This window comes from Podarcis erhardii, assembly GCF_964252035.2.
Source record: "Podarcis erhardii genome assembly, chromosome: 10".
NCBI lineage: Eukaryota > Metazoa > Chordata > Lepidosauria > Squamata > Lacertidae > Podarcis > Podarcis erhardii.
In genome coordinates, this window is record NC_138500.1 from 29,673,433 (window position 1) to 29,691,851 (window position 18,419).

The following is an 18,419-nucleotide window of genomic DNA, read 5'->3' on the forward strand; positions in this document are numbered from 1 at the left end:
AAGTAACTTTCAGTTACGTTATTAAAGCACATGTCCTTTCCTTCTCCTCAAATGGAGGAAAAAACAGGTTGTGATGCCCTAACAGAAGGGAAAACATTCTGTCTGGTTCCTCTGTGAACTTTAAAGAGCTAATATCTTAATTAAAGGGACGCAGGTGGCGCTGTGGGTTAAACCACAGAGCCTAGAACTTGCCGATCAGAAGGTTGGCGGTTTGAATCCCCACGACGGGGTGAGCTCCCGTTGTTCGGTCCCTGCTGCTGCCAACCTAGTGGTTCGAAAGCACGTCAAAGTGCAAGTAGATAAATAGGTACCACTCCAGTGGGAAGGTAAACAGCATTTCCGTGTGCTGCTCTGGTTCACCAGAAGTGGCTTAGTCATGCTGGCTCCATGACCTGCGGACAAACGTTGGCTCTCTTGGCCTATAGAGCGAGATGAGCGCAACCCCAGAGTCAGTCACGACTGGACCTAATGGTCAGGGGTCCCTTTACCTTATCTTAATTAAAACAGTCCTAGATTTGTCATCTCTAGCTTTTAAAAAGGCTTGTATAACTTTTATGAGCTGCACGGAAAGAAGAATTTCACTGACTTCTCCCATCAGAAACTGCAGAGGAAAAGTTAGGATGAACAGCCTTTGCTTAACATAGTTCTTGTTGTTGTCTCTCAATCTCTCTCCCCCAGGTGCCAGGTGCAACTAGATATGGCTTCTGTATCCTCCATCCAAGTTGTGGGAGTTGTGGAACCCCTGATACAAAATGCTGACATCCTCTTCCCAGGAGGTAGTCCATCATCTGTTGGCCTGAATTTTTCTTTACCCTGGTGAGGAGCTGCATTACAGCTTCCATCATCCCTGACCACTGGCTGACCATGATGGTGGGAGCTGGAGTCCAGCAACATCCAGAGGGTCACAGGTTCCTTGTCCCTGCCCTCATAGAACTGGCCAAGTCTAGGAATACAATTATATGATCTTAACCCCTTCATGCATTAACTCGCCCTCAGCTTAGTGGTTATGTTTGACAGCTATCCCACCAAAAATACATAAATAACCACCTAGTTATAAGGAACTCTTGGCCAGGGCATCTCCTATTGTCTATGAGCAAGCCGCATCTTCTGGATCATAAAGATCATGAGCCATAAGAGATGGAAGATACCAAAATTTGAACTTCCTCCTGCAAGGGAAGACTACAACATTTCATAATGGGTATGATTCAGTACTTCAGATCGTCTCAATAACTTTGTCTTTCTCCCCTTTTTTAAAGACATTGACTTTGATGTATCTGGCCTGTTCACTCCGCCATCAGACATTAAAGATAGAGATGTCTCCGCAGCAGAAGAACCCACATCTTTGCTTCTCTCTGCTGAACCAGCTTCACCACGGCCCGGAGAAAGGCAAGTAGTATAAGCATATGTTTTGTCACAGTTTTTCCTGGAACTGTGAGATACGTTTGTTTATATAGAGCCACCCAGGCACAAAGTGCTTTACAAAGATCTGGCAGGTCTCTACTTTAAGGAGCCTACAATTCTATGATATAGAAGCAGCTTTAGTAACACAATGAAGCATTAATCATGCTCTGGCTCCAACCTGTCAATGCCCTACACTCTGCTAGATTTTTGTAAGCCAGGAGGGACAGGGGTCAAGAAGGCATGCAGTTGGGCATATAGCTCTTGAAACACACAGCCCATCTAGCCTGGTGCTAGACTGAGTACCCAGATGGACACAGTTCGCTTGGGGCCATTCAGCTCACCTGACCAAGTCTTGATAATACATGCCAACCCCTTCATCCATGATCAAGCTGTGGATGAGCATCGTCTTATTATGGCCTGACATGGCACCCAGTAACAGCACCACCAAACTAGAGGGCTCAACATAAACAAGAAGCCTTTAGTGGAAGAGTTTGCTCAGCTGCTCAAATATGTTTGAGAAATCCAGCCTACACACACACACACAGCACTCTCGTGTCTTTTTGAGCCAAGAGATCAGACTACAAACAGCTTACAAGCTTTTTACCAACTGACAGGAAACATTTTGAGGCAACCCCTGGAACAGTCCTCTCAAAGGTGACCCAACCTTCTACTGAAGCTGCAGTCTCTTTGCCTACTCCTGTTCCTGCTGAGGATGCTTCAAGGAAGTGTAAGTCTTGTTCTTATGGGTGCTTCTGTAGGAACTGTTTGCTCCAGAATAGGCTCTGTCAGCTTGTGCAGCTCTTCTGGGGAATCCAGACAACACTGCTCTCAAACTGTATTTGTGTGCTCTCCCCCTGCCAGGCCCACACACACACTTGACATCAAATGCGATTGCAGCACTATCCTTATACTAGTTGAGCTCCTTTTTGCAGGAGAATATTCTGCGAAACTAGTGGTATCATTGCCTGGGGACTGGGTGCTTCCAGGTGGCTGGTGGTTTAGGGATAGGCACTGCTCATGCATTCTAGGGTGCTTCCAGACAGGGGCTTAATTTGCAAGCACACCATTGGCAACAAGCTTTTTTACTTATTAGGTTTTCCCTGTAAAGGGTAAATTTGATTACCAGTGGTGCTAATGATGTCATGTGGACCCACTGCAAAAAAAAAACTTGCATGCATGAAGAGACTCCATCCCCACATCTGGAAGCAATCTGATTTTTTTAACATAGTCCACACAACAGTTGTAGGAATCAAAAATGCCAGTCCATATTTCCCCCCATTAAATCCAAATTGCCCTTTCCCAGGAAAAATCTGTGATTTGTGATCTCTGAATGACCCATTTGCAATATTGACCACCCCCACTTGAAGCACCCAGTCTCTTTCTCCACACCTTACTTTTTCCACACTCTTTTTCCACACCTTAACACATTGCATAGCTTGTTAGAATATCTGTCATTTGCTTTCCTGCAACATGGTCCCTTCCACCATTAACATTTTCCCACTTTTTTTCCTTTGGCACAGAAGAGCAATAGCTCTTCAAAACATATAAATCATAATGTTTTATTATGAATGTGTTAAAGAATGATTGAAAATCGGCACAGCTTACAAAGCCTTTTCCCTACTGTCAGGAAACTTGTGATTCTAAATGACAAAGTTTTGCAATAGTGATTAATTGTTGTAGCTCTTTTTGTCAACATGCCTGGAAATAATGGCTGCTTACACCACAAGTTTGTAGTACAGTTGGGGAGAGCTGGACATAATCCAGGTTTCAATAAACTTCTCAGGTTTTAGTTATGCTTCGCACCATTTTAATCTACTTCTTTTTCATAATCATCACCATTAATTGTGAAGAGCTACACTGTGCAGTGGAACTCTTGTGCATGGCTTGTTCCTGCAGCAATGTACCAGAGTTGAGATCCAGCCACCAGTGTTGTGCTTTTTGTTTATGCCAGGGATGGGGAAGGTATTGGACTCCCATCAGCCACAGGCAGCCTCACCAATGGCCAGGGACAATGGGAGATGGAGAGCCACAGCTTCTTCCATTGCCAAATTATGCATTTGTAGTGTGTATGGGGGTGCTGTTAGTGGAGGAAATAACTCACCGTGTGGATCCTCAGTTTCCACTTTCAGGTGACCAGAGAAAAGCATTATTTGTGCAATGTTGCAAGGCCATAGTGTGGAAGCAGGCTATGCCTCTGGATTTTTGTTGCCTGCACAAGTGGTTTGGGGGGCTTGGGACTTGATCTACAGCCTGCTTGTAAGGAAATCATAGCTTTTCAGAGGAATGGGAGAGAATCCTTAGAAGGGAATCTTAATTCCAAACTTGCAAAAATATACTTGAGGACAAGCACTGGTAAGAGTAGAAATTTGGAGGGGTGTGAGGTGCAGAGCTGCTGTGCGGAGAGACCATACAGATAACAGGTGACATCCGCAAGGCGAAAATTCTCAGAACCTGGATTTTGTTTCATTGTTTTGCTTTGCAGCAAAGCGAGTTGCTCCACCCCGACCCACGGTGCCTCCACCCATAGCCCAGCCTCGAACCCCACCTCCTGTGCAGCTTCAGACCCAGCCTCCTGCCCCAGACTCTCCTTCTATCCCTAAAGCAATGCCTCGAAGAACCGTCGGAGGAAGCGTGCGAGCTCCCTCTGTCCCTCCACCACTTCCACCCCAGCCAGTCAGACGTCAGAGTCGCAATGCGTCCCCATCCCCGAAGCCTCCTTCAGAAAGCAGGACCAGTGAGGCAGATGAAGCACCTCTTTCTCCTCCTGGAGACAGCAGCATAGAAACATCCAAGGAATCCCTCCCTGTGACAACAGAGCCCAGTGAACCCCCACCTGTAGAAAGAAGCAGCTCTCCATCTGCACCGGATCTGGAGGTTGATGCTCTGGAGAATAATGAAGAAGGAGCTGCAGCGTAAGGAAGGGAAAGGTGCACGATCAGGTGTGACCCTGGGCACATCACACAAGGCTAGCAGCTCTTGTGGGGACATAGAGGTGCCATATTGACATCTGTCATTATTGTGGCTTGGAAAGCAGCACTCGCGTCTGCAACCTCAAAAGCAATCTCTCTTCTTCCACGTGCCTCTGCTTCTTGCTGCCTTTTCCACTATTCATGAATGGCTCTTTTCCTACTTTGTATTATTTTGAACTCTCCTCCTGGTACTCCTCTCACCTTTCCCAAGCAGCATTCAGATGCAGAGCCAGAGACATTTTTAAAAAAAAAAATCCTTCCAGCATGTAGTTAAGTTGCACTGTATAACCTTGTTCTTGATGCAATAGTTCATTCCAAGCTGAGAGCATTCAAACATATGATTCACTTCCCCGCACTGCTGTATGATGTGGTACCGTCCAGAATTCTTCCTTTCCGTCTAATGCTCCATTCTGTATAATGTGCAGATCTGCTTTTTTGTGCTTCTAATGTCTTTGCTTTTTTTCCCCCTTGAAGAAAATTCAGAACCTCAACAAATCCTAACAGGGTGTTTCCACTTGATTCCAGTTGCCCTACATCCCACCTTAGCTCAGACTCAGGGATTATTCTGTCCTTTTACAGTGATTGATTGGGATGTGATTGGTAGAGAGGGTGGGCCATTTGAAAATCAACCCTATCTATATCCAGGTTATGTGCGATATTTCTAGTTATTTTTTATAAGGGCAGCAGGTGCAGCACAATAAAAATCAAAAGTGCAGGCCAAAACACAATTGTCAGCTGTGGACCCCAAAAAGGATCTTGGACCTTGAAGAACTAATGGAACTAATTTTACGTGCAGCTTTTCCCATCATAGAACTGTAGTAACGCTAGAAGCTGTCACCAATAGACTCCTCATTTTGGCCGCTCTTTAAAGGTAGAGGCTTGATCCGAGTCACAGTCAGTGTATGTATTCTCAATGTGGAGAGCCTAGATACAAGGCTTGTTCACATATGCATGCACATCGCTTTGTTTCTCTATGCAATTATTGGCAGATAAATGTGTGAGCACCTTAACTAATGCCCATTTTGTTTGAGCTGATCTGAAAATTTGTCTGGACTTTGCCACACAACACCACAATCACACATGCAAGTGTTCAGGTGCAAATGTGTATTTGAACTACTCCTAAGTTTGAGGATGGATGAGTGAAGGATAGTGGACTTCCCACCTTATATTCTGGATGAGCTTTTTGCTGCAGGCACATCTGCCCTGCAACCTTTAACCTTGGCTTCTCCAAGAAAGTGTATAGCAGTAGTTTTGTAATAAGACTTTGAAAGAGATGTGTAGTACCCCATTTAAGGAACTACAATTCTCAGGATCTTTTGGGAGAGGACAATTAAGCTCATTTACATTTGCAATGCAGACATGACCTAATAAACTCTTCACATGGGTTTCCTTAGGATTGGAAAGGTGACCACTTATTTTTATACATAGCAGGTAAATTATTTTTTAACTGTACGGTCATATTTATGGCTGAGAGAAGGAGCATGTTCCTTCATTTTTTAAAGAATGTGTCTGCTTTGCTTGTGTCAGAGATAAACTGAACTCCTGGAAAGTTCTTGAAAAAATCCTGTAAAATGAGAAGAGTGCTCTGTGGCATCTTAAGGTTTTAATAAATATATTGCAGCATGCATTTTCATGGTCCAGAGTCCTATTCACCAGATGCAATTTATTAAATACAGTATTTTTATTGCTTTTTGTCTTTAGAGATTTGCAGCTCTTTCTCTTACCTTCGCACATAAGAGTTTTGTTTGTATCATCAAATACTGTAGAGTCTCTTACTATTGTCTTGTGTTGCTTTAAATGTATACTGCATAAGCTTTTGTGGGATAAAGTCATCTTCATAAGATGCTTCTCATGGAGTAGACTTCAGCTTTGAGGATGATTGCCATACTTTTTAGCCTTCAAGGTGACCACAAGTCTTTTCATAGTTTTTCCTACAGCAAGCTAACAGAGGTACTAACCCTCTGCAAATTCCCACGATAGCATTACTTCTGTTGTGCAAAATACCAGGAGTATTTGCCTTCTTTGATGGTGTAATTCCCCATTATTTCTCTGAAATTTAAAAACATTGAATCTTCTACAATGCAAATCATATTGGCACTTGTGGGAGAGGTATTCCCCCTCCTTCTCCTATATTCACTGAGCAGAGATGTATCACCTTTCTGCAGAGAAGAGAGCACCAGAGTCTTACAATGATGACTCCGTTAAAATCAATTTCTTTATAAATTGATAGGACAAAAAGGACACACACCACTGCAGATGCTGCTAGTTGCAGAACCCAGCAAACCACGAGCAAGCACACAGCTGTTTCTGTGTATAAATAATCCAGTCAGCTCACTCACCAAGCTGCAGTGATGTGCACGCTTTTCCAGAAAATCACTTTGCATTCTGTCACACGATAAAGGCAAACAGGCTGAAGGGCATTCTGCACAAAATAATTGTCCACATGATCAGTCTGAATGGATCTCAGGGGTACAGAGGGAGGGACAGGGACAAGGAAGCAGTTCCCACACTGCATGCATTCAAGATTTAACTTTGTGCTATGTTGTTTAGATATGCAGGGAAGATCAGCTAAGATTTGGATTTTCTGAGAGTCCAGATGAAACCAGTGGTTAATAATAGAATTTGTAAATCAAGCTGCAATCTTATACAGCAAGGATAGGAAACCTCCAGGGCCAAGGCTGACTGTGATCCTTGGGGACACTCCCCCAAAAGACACCCCCACCAACCCTCTTTAGTGCTTTTGCCTAGCTGGAATGTATAGTTGAAATGTGAATAATGCATCTTTTCTGTCTGTATGAAAGGGGTGTGTATGTGTGTGTAGATAGGAACTGTTGGCTTTTGTGTGGCTAGAACCCATGGCATGTGGTTCTCCTGAGGGACTGCAGCCCTCTAGTTGACAAAAAGTTCACCACCCCAGCTATATTCTCTTACCTAGTAGTAAGTCTCATTTAATTCAAGAAGTTAAGTACTTCAGACATGAATATGATTGTATTCTCAGTGTTGCTAACTTCACTTTAGTGCTCCGAACAGACAAGATCTATTGTGCTCGGTTTTCATTAAATCTCCATAAATTACAGACCCAAGAGTGGTTGGCCAGGGTTATGTTTTCTTTATCCTTAATGCTGCTACTTTAGATATGGTCATGATTATTGAATTGCGGCTGGATAAAATTCAGATGCCCTCTTAATAGGAGCGGTGAATCTGTTTTATGGTGGAGGCTGCATTTCCCGATATCGCAATTTGTGGTGGGACCACAAGTCAGCCATAGGCAGGGTGAGTAGATGGGTCAATTCCTTTTCTTCCATCCAGCTGCTAGTGAAAAGCCATTTATTTGTCCTTTGCTTATAGAGGGTGAAAGCCAGGTAGACATCCACAGGACTTCAGTTCTGCCAGGAGGAGGACGAAGGGGAAGTTCTGAAGGACCTCGCAGCCACCCTTCAACTTGGGCCCATGCCACACATCTCAGGCACATTCCTGAAGTGTAGGCAGGTTCTCACAAGGCAAGACACAGCAATAACAGCAAGAATCTTTATTGAACTACATAACTGGGGAACAGGGGCAAAGCAGCTGCTTATATACATTCCTGAAAGTCTGGGCCACTCCCACTCCCAACATGATTGGCCGTCTAAACTTCCAAGCTGCGAATCATGACTCAGAGTTCAAGGACCAATGCCAGAGGCCTAAATCCTGAAGTGTTCTGTGATTGGACATCATGTATCGAATCAGAACACATGGAGCTCATCGCAGCTATCTGCCAATCACCCATTCCCACCACCCTTCTAAGTAATACCCCTCCCCACCTTCTCACTATATAAAAAGGTCCGGTGACTTCTGTTTCAGTGTATCTGAAGAAGTGTGCATGCACACGAAAGCTCATACCTAGAACTAACTCAGTTGGTCTTTAAGGTGCTACTGGAAAGAAAAAAAATTTTATTTGGTTTTGACCATGGCAGACCAACACGGCTACCTATCTGTAACATGGAGCTCAGATTCCTTAGTCCAGACTCAAGCTCAGGCAAACACAGACCACTGAATACAAAACAGTTCCATCTCCCTATAATCCTGAGAACTGTAGTTCATTAAATCTACTGAGAATTGGCACTCTGTGAAGGGTAAACTACAGTTCTCGGGGTTATTTGGTGCCAGTTGCTGTAAAAGAACCGTGTGTAAGCAAGCGTCCACAAGGCCTTTCCAAGACAGTCATTGGCTGGCCTTTTTTTGCTCCACCTTCTTTTTTCATTCTGAAACCGCCAATTGGCCTCAACAACCGCCTCTCATTCTTTCCCCGCCCGCCTTGGTTTGTTTACCATCTGATGTATTTATTTTTTTAATACTGTAGTCTACTTCCTTTTTCTTTTTTAGTCCCGCCTCCACTCTTTAATTACGGTAGGTAGATAAGGCTGTGACACCCACTTTTCGCTAACGCTGCTGTTTTCGTTCGCCGTATTTCATAGGACACTAACCTCTATTCTTCTACCTGATAGGCTTACAGCAGCTGTCACTTTGCTCCGGGCCTCCATACTGCTTTCTTCCCATAGGCTACGGCGGGAGGGGGCGGGCTTTTCAATTCCTCGGTTCCATCCTTCCCCCCCCCCCACCCGTTCAAAAAGACCATCCAGCGCTCTCACATCTGGATCCTCTTCCCTTCCCAATCACTGTAAACGGGTTGCCATGGCAACACAGTCCCCGTCCGCCCCGCCCCGCCCCTATCACCATGGCTGGTAACATCCGCCTCGTCCCTCGAACCTGCCAGTCACTGGCCTTCCTGCAACGCGGTTGGCCGCTGAGCCAGGGCCCGCTTCTGTTTCGCCCGACGCGCCTGGTCGCCGAGCCCCTCGATTGGTGCTCCTGCGCCGCCGCCTCCCCTCCGTCCGTCATGGCGGCGCCGCGCTCCTGATTGGCCCGGGCGGGAGCGGAGGAGGAGGAGGAGGAAGAGGCGGTGCGGGGGTGGCGGCGGCGGCGGCGGCGGCGAGAGCGGCCGGTCCCAGCATGGCGGGCTGCAGGCGGCTGAGCGGCTCGTGCCTGCGCGAGGTGCTGGGCGAGGCGCAGGGCGTCCTCTTCGACTGCGACGGGGTCCTGTGGACGGGCGAGCGGGCGGTGCCCGGCGCCCCGGAGCTGCTGGAGCGCCTCAGCCGCAACGGCAAGGCCGCCCTCTTCGTCTCCAACAACAGCCGCCGCTCGGTGCCCGAGCTGGAGCGCCGCTTCTCCCGCCTGGGCTTCCGCGGCGTCCGCGCCGAGCAGGTCTTCAGCTCGGCGCTCTGCTCCGCGCTCTACCTCCGGCAGCGCCTGCTGGGCGCCGAGGGCGGCTCCGGAGACTCGCCCCCGGCCGGCTGCGTCTTCGTGCTGGGCGGGGAAGGGCTGCGCGGGGAGCTGCGGGACGCCGGGCTGCGCCTGGTCGGCGAAGGAGGCGGCGGGGACGACCAGGAGGAGGACCCGGCCGGCCACGAGAGGCTCCCGGTGCGCGCCGTCGTCGTCGGCTACGACGACCAGTTCACGTTCGCCAAGCTGACCGAGGCCTGCGCCTACCTGCGAGACCCGCAGTGCCTGCTGGTGGCCACCGACCCGGACCCTTGGCACCCGCTGAGCAGCGGGCAGCGCACCCCGGGTGAGTGACGGGGAGCGGGGCTCCAACTCGGAGCCTCTGCGGCGCCTGGTGGTAGCAGGAGGGATGGGTTCCTGAGCATGAGCAGAGCTCCCTTTCCGCTCATGGCCCAGGGACTGTACTTTGCCCTGTTCCCTCCCCTTCGCCCTCGCGTTCCTTAGCTTAGGAGAGGGATTTCCAAACCGACAGGACAAGGAGCCCAGGGTTTTTAAAGTAAGGTCTGGAACCTCAGCTGGCGAACTTTAGGCTGTGCTCTGGGTTCAGATGGTAAGATACCTCGAAAATCTTAGAATTGAGGTAGTGCTTCTTAGCCTTATGGGGCTTGTTCCCATGTTGCTGTGGTTCAAACGGAACAAGACGCCGTCTTGCTTGTAGTATTTTTACCATAGATGCGCAAGCTGAGGCTGAAATCTTATGGCTTGCTTAGACACCTCATGAGTTGAGCTAGGGTTTGAATCTTAAGTCCATAGACCACCCTTCTTGGGTCAAGGGTTAAGGATGGTTCCCCAAAAGGATCAGGTGTCCTTTTTCCTAAAATACCAGTTAAAGGAACACTACCCTTGTGTCCCATTGCTGGCATCTGTGGAGCCTCTTAGGAGCATCCTGGACTAAGGATGGTATTCCCCTCTGGGTCTGGGAGGAACTCCTGGCCATGTATTATGTCATCAGTGGTCAATCACTATTAGTTTGGGAGCCCATTCCTGTATCCTGCTCATCAGATGCTAAAATACTATGTCTGCCAAGTATGGGGTCCTGTAAAGCTATGTGATACATGGCACATCCCAGGTACCCAATATTCTTGGTAGGCTGTTTGGGTTGCTAGCTAGATCTGCAGTATTATGGTGCCTTACATTAATCAGTATTGCAAGTTAGCCATGCAGTTCCTCAAACTGCATCATGAGTAGCCATCCACTTTCCTTCCCCTGTGCATCAGGCTCTGAGTGACAGTGCAGGCCGTCTTTTCTCAGGTCTTTTCTGTACCTTGGGGAACCCCAAACCTAGAATCTATTAAGGTTTGTAAGAGAACTAAAAAAAAAGTACTACAATTCCATTAGTTGGCTGCAGGTTCCTGATTTTATTTTCCCAGACTTCCTAGTGCCTCACTTGTGAGGCAGCTGACATGTCTGTTCATTCTTTATTTGGAAATATTCACTGTTAACCTCAACAATATCCCAAATATGACCAGTTTACATCCCACTTTGTGCCAGTGCTAATCAATCAAAGGAGAAGCTTACAGGACAATGTGGAAGTTACATGACACAATGAAAGGAAATTCAAATATCTAGCCTAATGCTAGAAATGTGTTCTTTCCATGAACTAACACACCAGCAGGGGGTGGAGTAGAATTTCTTTTCATCAAGGCCTTGGAGCCAGCTCTCTCATCCTGGATAGAGTTTGTGCTTTTATCCTTGGACTAGGATTTAAGTTCTCGGACTAGGGTTTAAGATGTGCAGAAGCCTTGTAATAAGCCCACAAAAGTTACTAGCCTGCTGAAGACTCTCAAAGGAGAGATAAAGAGCTCTGTCCTTGCTCCACCAGCTCACTGCATTTCTATCCTGGGGATGGAGGTGGGACCTTCCCTTGTCTTGCAGTCTGCTTGGTTTCTATGTCTGGCACACCGGAGGGATGGACTGCTGTGCCTCTCACCTGCCTGCTAGATCACATGCATGCAGTTCTTTGCTGCCTTTGCCTACCAAGCAAGTGCTTATCTCCAACACTGAGGCTGAGTTCATAGTGTGTTAGGGTGCAGGTGGGGACTGCATGGTTGAATTTTCCTTCATGCAATTGGAGGAGCATTCAGTGATGCATGTCTCTGTCCCCTAAAGAGTAGTGTCAGTTGCAGAGTTACCACCTCATTGAGACAACTAGGCCTGTTCAGTCTCACCATTTGGAGGCTTAAAAAGTTGCTCTTTTGCACATCCTTTGTCAACCCAATCTAGCTTGATTGCATAAATAGGTAGGCTATGCTTAAATTGCTTAATGAATTGGAGACCAATCTTTTCACATGAGGGTGTCTTCTTTTCTTTTCTCTCTCAGGAACAGGGAGTCTCACTGCTGCAGTTGAAACAGCATCTGGGCGCAAGGCAATGGTAATTGGGAAGCCCAACACGTATATGTTTGAGTGCATTGTGGAGCGCTTTGGTGTGGATCCGTCCCGCATGCTCATGGTGGGTGACCGGCTGGAGACAGATATCCTGTTTGGCAAGAACTGTGGCCTTGAAACGGTCTTGACCCTGACGGGAGTCTCAAACCTAGAGGAGGCACAGGCATACATGGCCAGCGACAGCCCTGCTGCAAAGGACCTGGTGCCTCATTATTATGTGGACAGTATTGCAGACTTAATACCCGGCCTGGATGAGTAAGGGGAGATGTGGGTGGGCAGAGTTCCTAGTCCCATTCCTGATTGCCGCCCTTTCCTACTTCTGCTCCCTCTCTCCTTGATTCTGGGCTCATCACATTCCAGTGTTTCTTCAAGAATGAAGAGAGGGGTGTTAGTTCATTATTTGAGGTCCTTTTGTTTTACTTTAGCCAGCTATAAGGGAACAGAGAATCTCATGTGAAAGTGGGTTATTTATAGGCCGAACCATTATTTATTTATTTATTTCCCCCTCCTCTTGGCATGAAGTAGTTATTTATTTAAATTATCTTGGTTTTACTGTTGCCACTAGTGGCCTTCTTACTGTTGTCCTCGGCTTTTTTCTTTCTTTCTTTCTTTGAAGCACAGCAATGTGCTTGCTGTGATGTTTGCTGTTCCCAAGCTTGAATGAAGCAACGTTTGTACCGGTACTATTTATCTCTCTTCTATAGCCACTGTCATTCCATGCCAGTGTTGGGGTAGCGGGGTTTATCCCAGAACTCTTGCTGTGAAAAGGGGAGCATTCAAAATCCAGTTCAGAAGTAACACAGTTCTTCTACAGAACGGCTCTTCGGGGAAAATAATTCCTGTGGGTGTATATACAAGCTTATCATAACACTACAACTTGCTCTGAAGTGATAAGGGCTGAGGGTAGGTTTCTGATGCACGTTACGTGTTTGATCCATTCAAACTTTGTCTGGCATTTTCATCCACAGGAATTACTCCCAAAGTGCTGTGTTGTGCAGGTGGGGAGAAATTGCCAAATAGCTCAGTCAGAAAGCATATAAGTATGGTAAATCTGGAATATGTAAAACTCTTTTAACTGTGAATTAAATATGAAAGTGGTTTTTTTTTCTGTCTTGAGAGTTTTCTCAGGTGACAGAATTTTTATCACTCCAGTTTAATTTTGGGATTGCTTCTGTAAGGAATGACATGCATAGAACAATTTTTTGTGCCCATGAAGTTCTGAATTGGCTGTCACTTCGTCTTGGTAATCCTTCAGTAATAACAGCCTCCAGATATTCCTGCCTGTATTGAGGTAGGAACACAATGTGTTTTCCCCCACCCGCTTCTCTCTGACTGGGTGGACCAGTGAAACATGTCAGTAAATTAATTCACTCCTGTCTGTGCCTGATAGGATTCACCACTCTCCTAGGTGGGGGGTGAACCTTGGTCCGCCCTCTGACCTGCTGTGGTGTTCTTGATTTGTGGGATAACGTTGGCATTTCCAGTGCTGTCAATGTGCCACAGCATCCCAAAATAAGTCCTTGCTTGTCTTTTTATGGTTTATTATGTATTTATTAAAGTGTTTGTATAAATTATGCTGATGAGTTGTGCCAAAGTGGGTATGTAGCCTCTGGGCCCACTCACTTACCTGTACCTCCATGTTGTTGTGGTTCTCTGACATTCGCTGTCATTCTGCACATAATAAAATGCAGGCACAAGATGGAATCTGGCTTTTTTCCCCATTAATCTAATAGGTGGGCATGCTGGAAATACCTCAAATCAGGGATAGCTGTGTATAATGACTGAATAAATTAGTTGATTATCTTAACACACATTATCTTTTCAAATTGGGGGAGGGGGGAGAAGAAACCCAAATGGAAGGTGCTGAAATTGGACACAACTTCTTACCAAGTAAGGGTGTACTTGCTGATGAGCTCTGTTTCATTTTAGAAATGCAAATAATCCACCTGACATAATAGCTGAGAAGCTGAATTGAAGCAAATACAAAACATCACTCAAGTTTTAGAGTCGGTGTGAACTGGAAGGTGGTTTGTTTGTTTTTTGGTAGTGAAGCCCTTCCAAGACTTGCTGTGACTTTGCTAAGATTCTTGTGTGTTAACTTACCACTCTTCCTGATTTCTAATTAAAATTCATTCCAGACAATATCCAAATGTTAAGAAATTAAGTCTGGGCCAAGGGAAATTGGTGACATAGTGCAACTCAGGAGAGGGAATTCAGTCCTGTTCAGTTGCTTGAAAGTGTCCTGCTTGGGTGCTTACCAGAAAAAAATGGAAGAAGAATTGAACTCTTCAGCTTTGAAAGCTTTAGGAGAAACGGTAATTCTACAGAGGTTTATCCCTAATCAATGGAGCAAAGCTGATATATTTCATGAGAGGATACACATTTTTTAAAAGCTTAATCATGAAGCCAAAGGGTACCTTGTAATACACAAAAATCCATTACTTGATACTTCTGAGACTCATTAAAAGCCAGACCAAACTAGGTCATAAAAATATTCTGTTTTGAGTCTGATCCAAGAACTATGTAACTGTTGAGCAGCCACTGGGTTCATATGTAGAAGAAAGTGCCAAAGAGGAAGATGAGCAGAGAAGTTGTGTCAGATGAACTGAAAGATCGCTTGGCAGTCTTTCAGTTCATCTGAAAGCCATTCAGTTCAAGCCTAAGCTCTGAAATTCAGGCTTGCGTTGCAACAGTTATAGATCTATTATCCCAATCACTGAGATCATTGAGGTGTGCTGTTCCACTGTGTTAGATGCTTCAGTTCTGAAAAAGCCCTTTACTGATGGGGAGAAAGAGAGGTCTCCCCGTCTGATCTTGGGACTTGGGCAGGTTCAGAGAACAGGTGATTCAATACATCTTTCTGTACACTGCTGTTGTGGGTGTTTGAAGCCTCTTTTTGCATCCCTTCTCCACAAACACTACCATCCTTTTACCCCGATGTTGCTGGATTCTGACTCCCACGATCCCTGTCCATTGGCCAGGCTTGCTGGGGCTGATGGGAGTTGGAGTCCAGCAACATCTGGAGGGTCACAGGTGCCCCATTCCTGCTTTGCTCTTATTTGCAAAACAAAACCCACCTATGGGATACCTTTTTCAACTCGAGTCTAAATATCACCAGAGCAAGCTTGTTTGCTCTTATTAAATTCATCTTTCATATGTCCTTTCACGATGGGGAAACAGGATGCAGACTTGACCTTTTAGTTCAGCTCTTTTGAGGTACTACAGAGCCTGCAGCTAATTTTGTCAGAGCTGGGAGATGCTGCATTTAAGCCAGTCCCAAGGGCAATGAGTAAGTTAGCTGCTGCTGCTCTTGCCTGGCTGTTCTGGTCATGCTTTAGAGATATAGCACACATTGTTTCACCAAAACAGCCTTGAAAAGTGAGAAGTGGTGCACAGAAAACAAAGAGGGCATGGTATGTTACAGGTGATTATTCATTTTCCTTGGACTTCACTGTACATATAACATGATGAGCCTGGCAACACAGCTGTGGCTCCCTTGCCCCTCAAGCCAGCATAACTGGACTAGGATGATGGGAACTGTAATCTTTCATGGGTTCTTCATCCCAGACCCTACAAGAGTCAAGTGGACGGACGTTCCTGGTCCAAAAGAAATTCCCTTGGTAACAAAATGGTATGCATTATCCTGTGTGTTTGCTGTGCAAAACTATAGTTGTGCTGTAACGTGCTGCATTTTTTAAAATGTTGCTCTAATTGTAGTTATAAACATAGGGTGATGAATAAGCGAGAAGCTGTCATTATCTGGCTTCTGTGGGTGGATGTAGAGTGATCTTCAGTGGAATATTTGACTTACTATCCAAGGTTGTGAAATAAAGAAGCCCAAGTAACAATGAGATAATAAGAGAGAAATTAAACTCAACTATGGATAATAAGGCATTGCAGGCTTATTCACACAATCAGTTTAAAGCATCCATCCCTGCATGTTGCATTGCGGGAGCTGATCTGCTTCAGAAATGAAAGCCTGGTAAATGTGGAAGTAAAGTACTGTAATGGATTGGAGGGTAGTTTTGTTCTGAGAGGGTTGCTGCTGAAAACCGGTCCCTTTCTTAATACCTGATGAATGGTGGTGCATTCTAGCTTATACATGGGCAGGGGAGAATCCTGCTAGCTATAGGGAAAATGCATTTCCCCTGTTAGGTTTTGGGATATCTCCATTTTCTTGAAATGGAAGCACTTGAAGGGAGACAGTTTGATTCCCCACAACATTTGTTACACTTTAAAACTGTCAAGCTTGCGCAGTCCTGAAAGTCGTCGCAAGTACCAAACCTTTCAAATCAATGTTTCATCCAGCAGAGGGCTCCCGAGTGCAGCAGCTGATGCAAGGAGCATTCGGTTTAAGGGGCCAGAATAGTTTGTTGTAAGATGTGCTGATTCCATGCGTATGAAGCAAGTATATTTATTCAATAGATTCTATATTCCTACAATAAAAGTTAGCAACCAGTTGCCTTCTGTGGGGCATGAATTAAACTCTTCCCTTTCTCAGCCTTCTGAATTTCATGGGATTAGAGGGCAATGGCATGGCCTCCTCTCTCATCCCATAATCTGCCCCACCCTGCCCTGGACACACATACACCCAAGGCAGTAAGCGCTGGGCTGCCCCTTCCTCCTGTTCCCCACTAAGTGGTCTACTTGCCAAGTGAGACTCCTAAAATAATCAAAACATGTACTGGCCACCAAAATGCAAACGGATGAGCAGGTCTATGCCTATTTAAACATTTACAAAGAACTCCTAAGGTACCAATTAAAGAGAGAAACAGAAAAGCTAACCATAGGAAAGCTTGGGGCTCAGCTTGAACCACAAGAAAGCAGAAGGAAGAAGTGAGAGTCCTAAGTTCTGATTCACATACTCAAATAACATAGCTTTTACTAACTCTTTGGCTGCTAGTTAGCATAACCTACTCCCATTCATTCTTTCCATGGAGTGATTCAGCTGTCTTCTCCAAGATCGGTGTATGGCCTTCAAGCACAAATTATTTTATGTTGGATCAAACTGGGATTCTATTTCTGCCCTTGCTAGTTTAGAAAGAGTATTGTTATGAGTTTCTGGTTGGTGCCCTGAGTCCTTTCTTATTCTTGGTATCCTGTATCTGTAGGGGTAGAATGTATGAGAGCAAGCTTGCCCAACCAATCCCTTTGTCTAGGACTAGGTACAGTGGTGCCCCGCAAGACGAACACCTCGCAAGACGGAAAACCCGCTAGACGAAAGGGTTTTTCCGTTTTGGAGGCGCTTCGCTAAACGAATTTCTCTATGGGCTTGCTTCGCAAGACGAAAAAATCTTGCGAGTTCCCGCGGGTTTTTTCCACCTTTTTCCCGCTTTTCCTAAACTGCTAAGCCGCTTAACAGCTGATCCGCTGATAAGCCGCTTCTCAGCTGATCGCTAAAAGCCGCTAGACCGCTAATAGCGCTAATCCACTAAGCTGTCAATGGGCTTGCTTCGCAAGACGAAAAAACCGCTAGACGAAGAGAATCGCGGAACGGATTAATTTCGTCTTGCGAGGCACCACTGTAAATTGCTTTGGGTGGCTAGCTAAGCACCACCATTAGCATAACCAAAGAAGTTGCTCTGTGCCATTGAACAAATTGGTGGACCTTCCCACACCTAGCTTCTAGGTATGAGAAGAGTAGCCAGAGTTGTATGTGAGAGCTGGAAGCAGGCTGGAATCTGGAGACACAGAGACCTGCTTACTCTCTTCTGGATTGAAAGGTGCAATGAATGGAGAAGCAAGTTCTTTTGGGGTGTTAATACTGTGACCACCTCCATCCTAAAGACACCAGGGTGCCTAGAACACCTGGAGTCTTTGATGCAAAACCTCAAGAAGTCTATACTTCCCAACTTTGCAACCTTTTAAAAGGAGGGCTTGATCCTGTTTCTTTGTGAAGCATGGAGGCATTGGTAGTATTTTTCACTGTAATCCAGCAGTCTTGAGGTCTTCTCTGCTGTACCTCACTGTTGATTTGTATGGTCTCCGTGCCTAGGATGTGAGAACTTTTGCTCATTCTCTCACACAAAAATATCTCAACTGTATTGTTATTAATTTCATTTCTATACTGCTTTATATTTTTAAGGGGGGGATCTCAAAGCAGTTTACAACACATTAAAGCACAAAATAAAATAAGCCAGAATAAAACATTACGGAAGAAAGTCAAAGTATACATTAAAAACATCTTAATTAACAGGAAACTAAAATATTATCTTAAAGATTTCAAAGTAGAATCATGTGAGAGAATCTACAATAATCTAGAAAGAGCTGATGATCCATAGATGGATTTCCTAATTCCAATCACCACCCCCCCCAAAGCAGCCATGTAACATCAGCTGTAAGC

The 18,419-nt window shown here is 45.5% G+C and overlaps 2 protein-coding genes and 1 long non-coding RNA gene across 3 annotated transcripts in view; 2 read left to right on the forward strand and 1 right to left on the reverse strand.

Annotated features, from left to right (window-relative positions):
* The window catches only part of SH3BP1 (SH3 domain binding protein 1), a 42,127-nt gene extending 36,130 nt beyond the window's left edge, over positions 1-5,997 (forward strand). Inside the window, exons 15-18 of the mRNA XM_081879554.1 lie at positions 679-776; positions 1,257-1,386; positions 2,016-2,128; positions 3,884-5,997. Of these exons, the coding sequence (XP_081735680.1) occupies positions 679-776; positions 1,257-1,386; positions 2,016-2,128; positions 3,884-4,317 (775 nt within the window). The 3' untranslated portion in view covers positions 4,318-5,997. The remainder of the gene's footprint in view (positions 1-678; positions 777-1,256; positions 1,387-2,015; positions 2,129-3,883) is intronic.
* A 21-nt stretch (positions 5,998-6,018) lies between these two features.
* On the reverse strand, positions 6,019-8,096 carry LOC309351726. The gene is made up of 2 exons (XR_014160950.1): positions 6,710-8,096; positions 6,019-6,419 (listed from the first exon to the last, which is right to left on the reverse strand). It is a non-coding gene; the product is annotated as an uncharacterized lncRNA (long non-coding RNA).
* A 1,255-nt stretch (positions 8,097-9,351) lies between these two features.
* Positions 9,352-13,780, forward strand: PDXP (pyridoxal phosphatase). The gene is made up of 2 exons (XM_081879528.1): positions 9,352-9,975; positions 12,010-13,780. The coding sequence occupies exons 1-2, from the start codon at positions 9,360-9,362 to the stop codon at positions 12,333-12,335; spliced, it is 942 nt and encodes a 313-aa protein (XP_081735654.1). The 5' UTR covers positions 9,352-9,359; the 3' UTR covers positions 12,336-13,780.
* Positions 13,781-18,419: the final 4,639 nt, after the last annotated feature.

Excerpts from the sequence above, each read along its gene's own strand:
- PDXP (XM_081879528.1), top strand. The coding sequence starts at position 9,360 with ATGGCGGGCTGCAGGCGGCTGAGCGGCTCGTGCCTGCGCGAGGTGCTG. Across the intron at positions 9,976-12,009 it reads CAGCGGGCAGCGCACCCCGG|GAACAGGGAGTCTCACTGCT; the intron begins GTGAGTGACGGG and ends TTTCTCTCTCAG.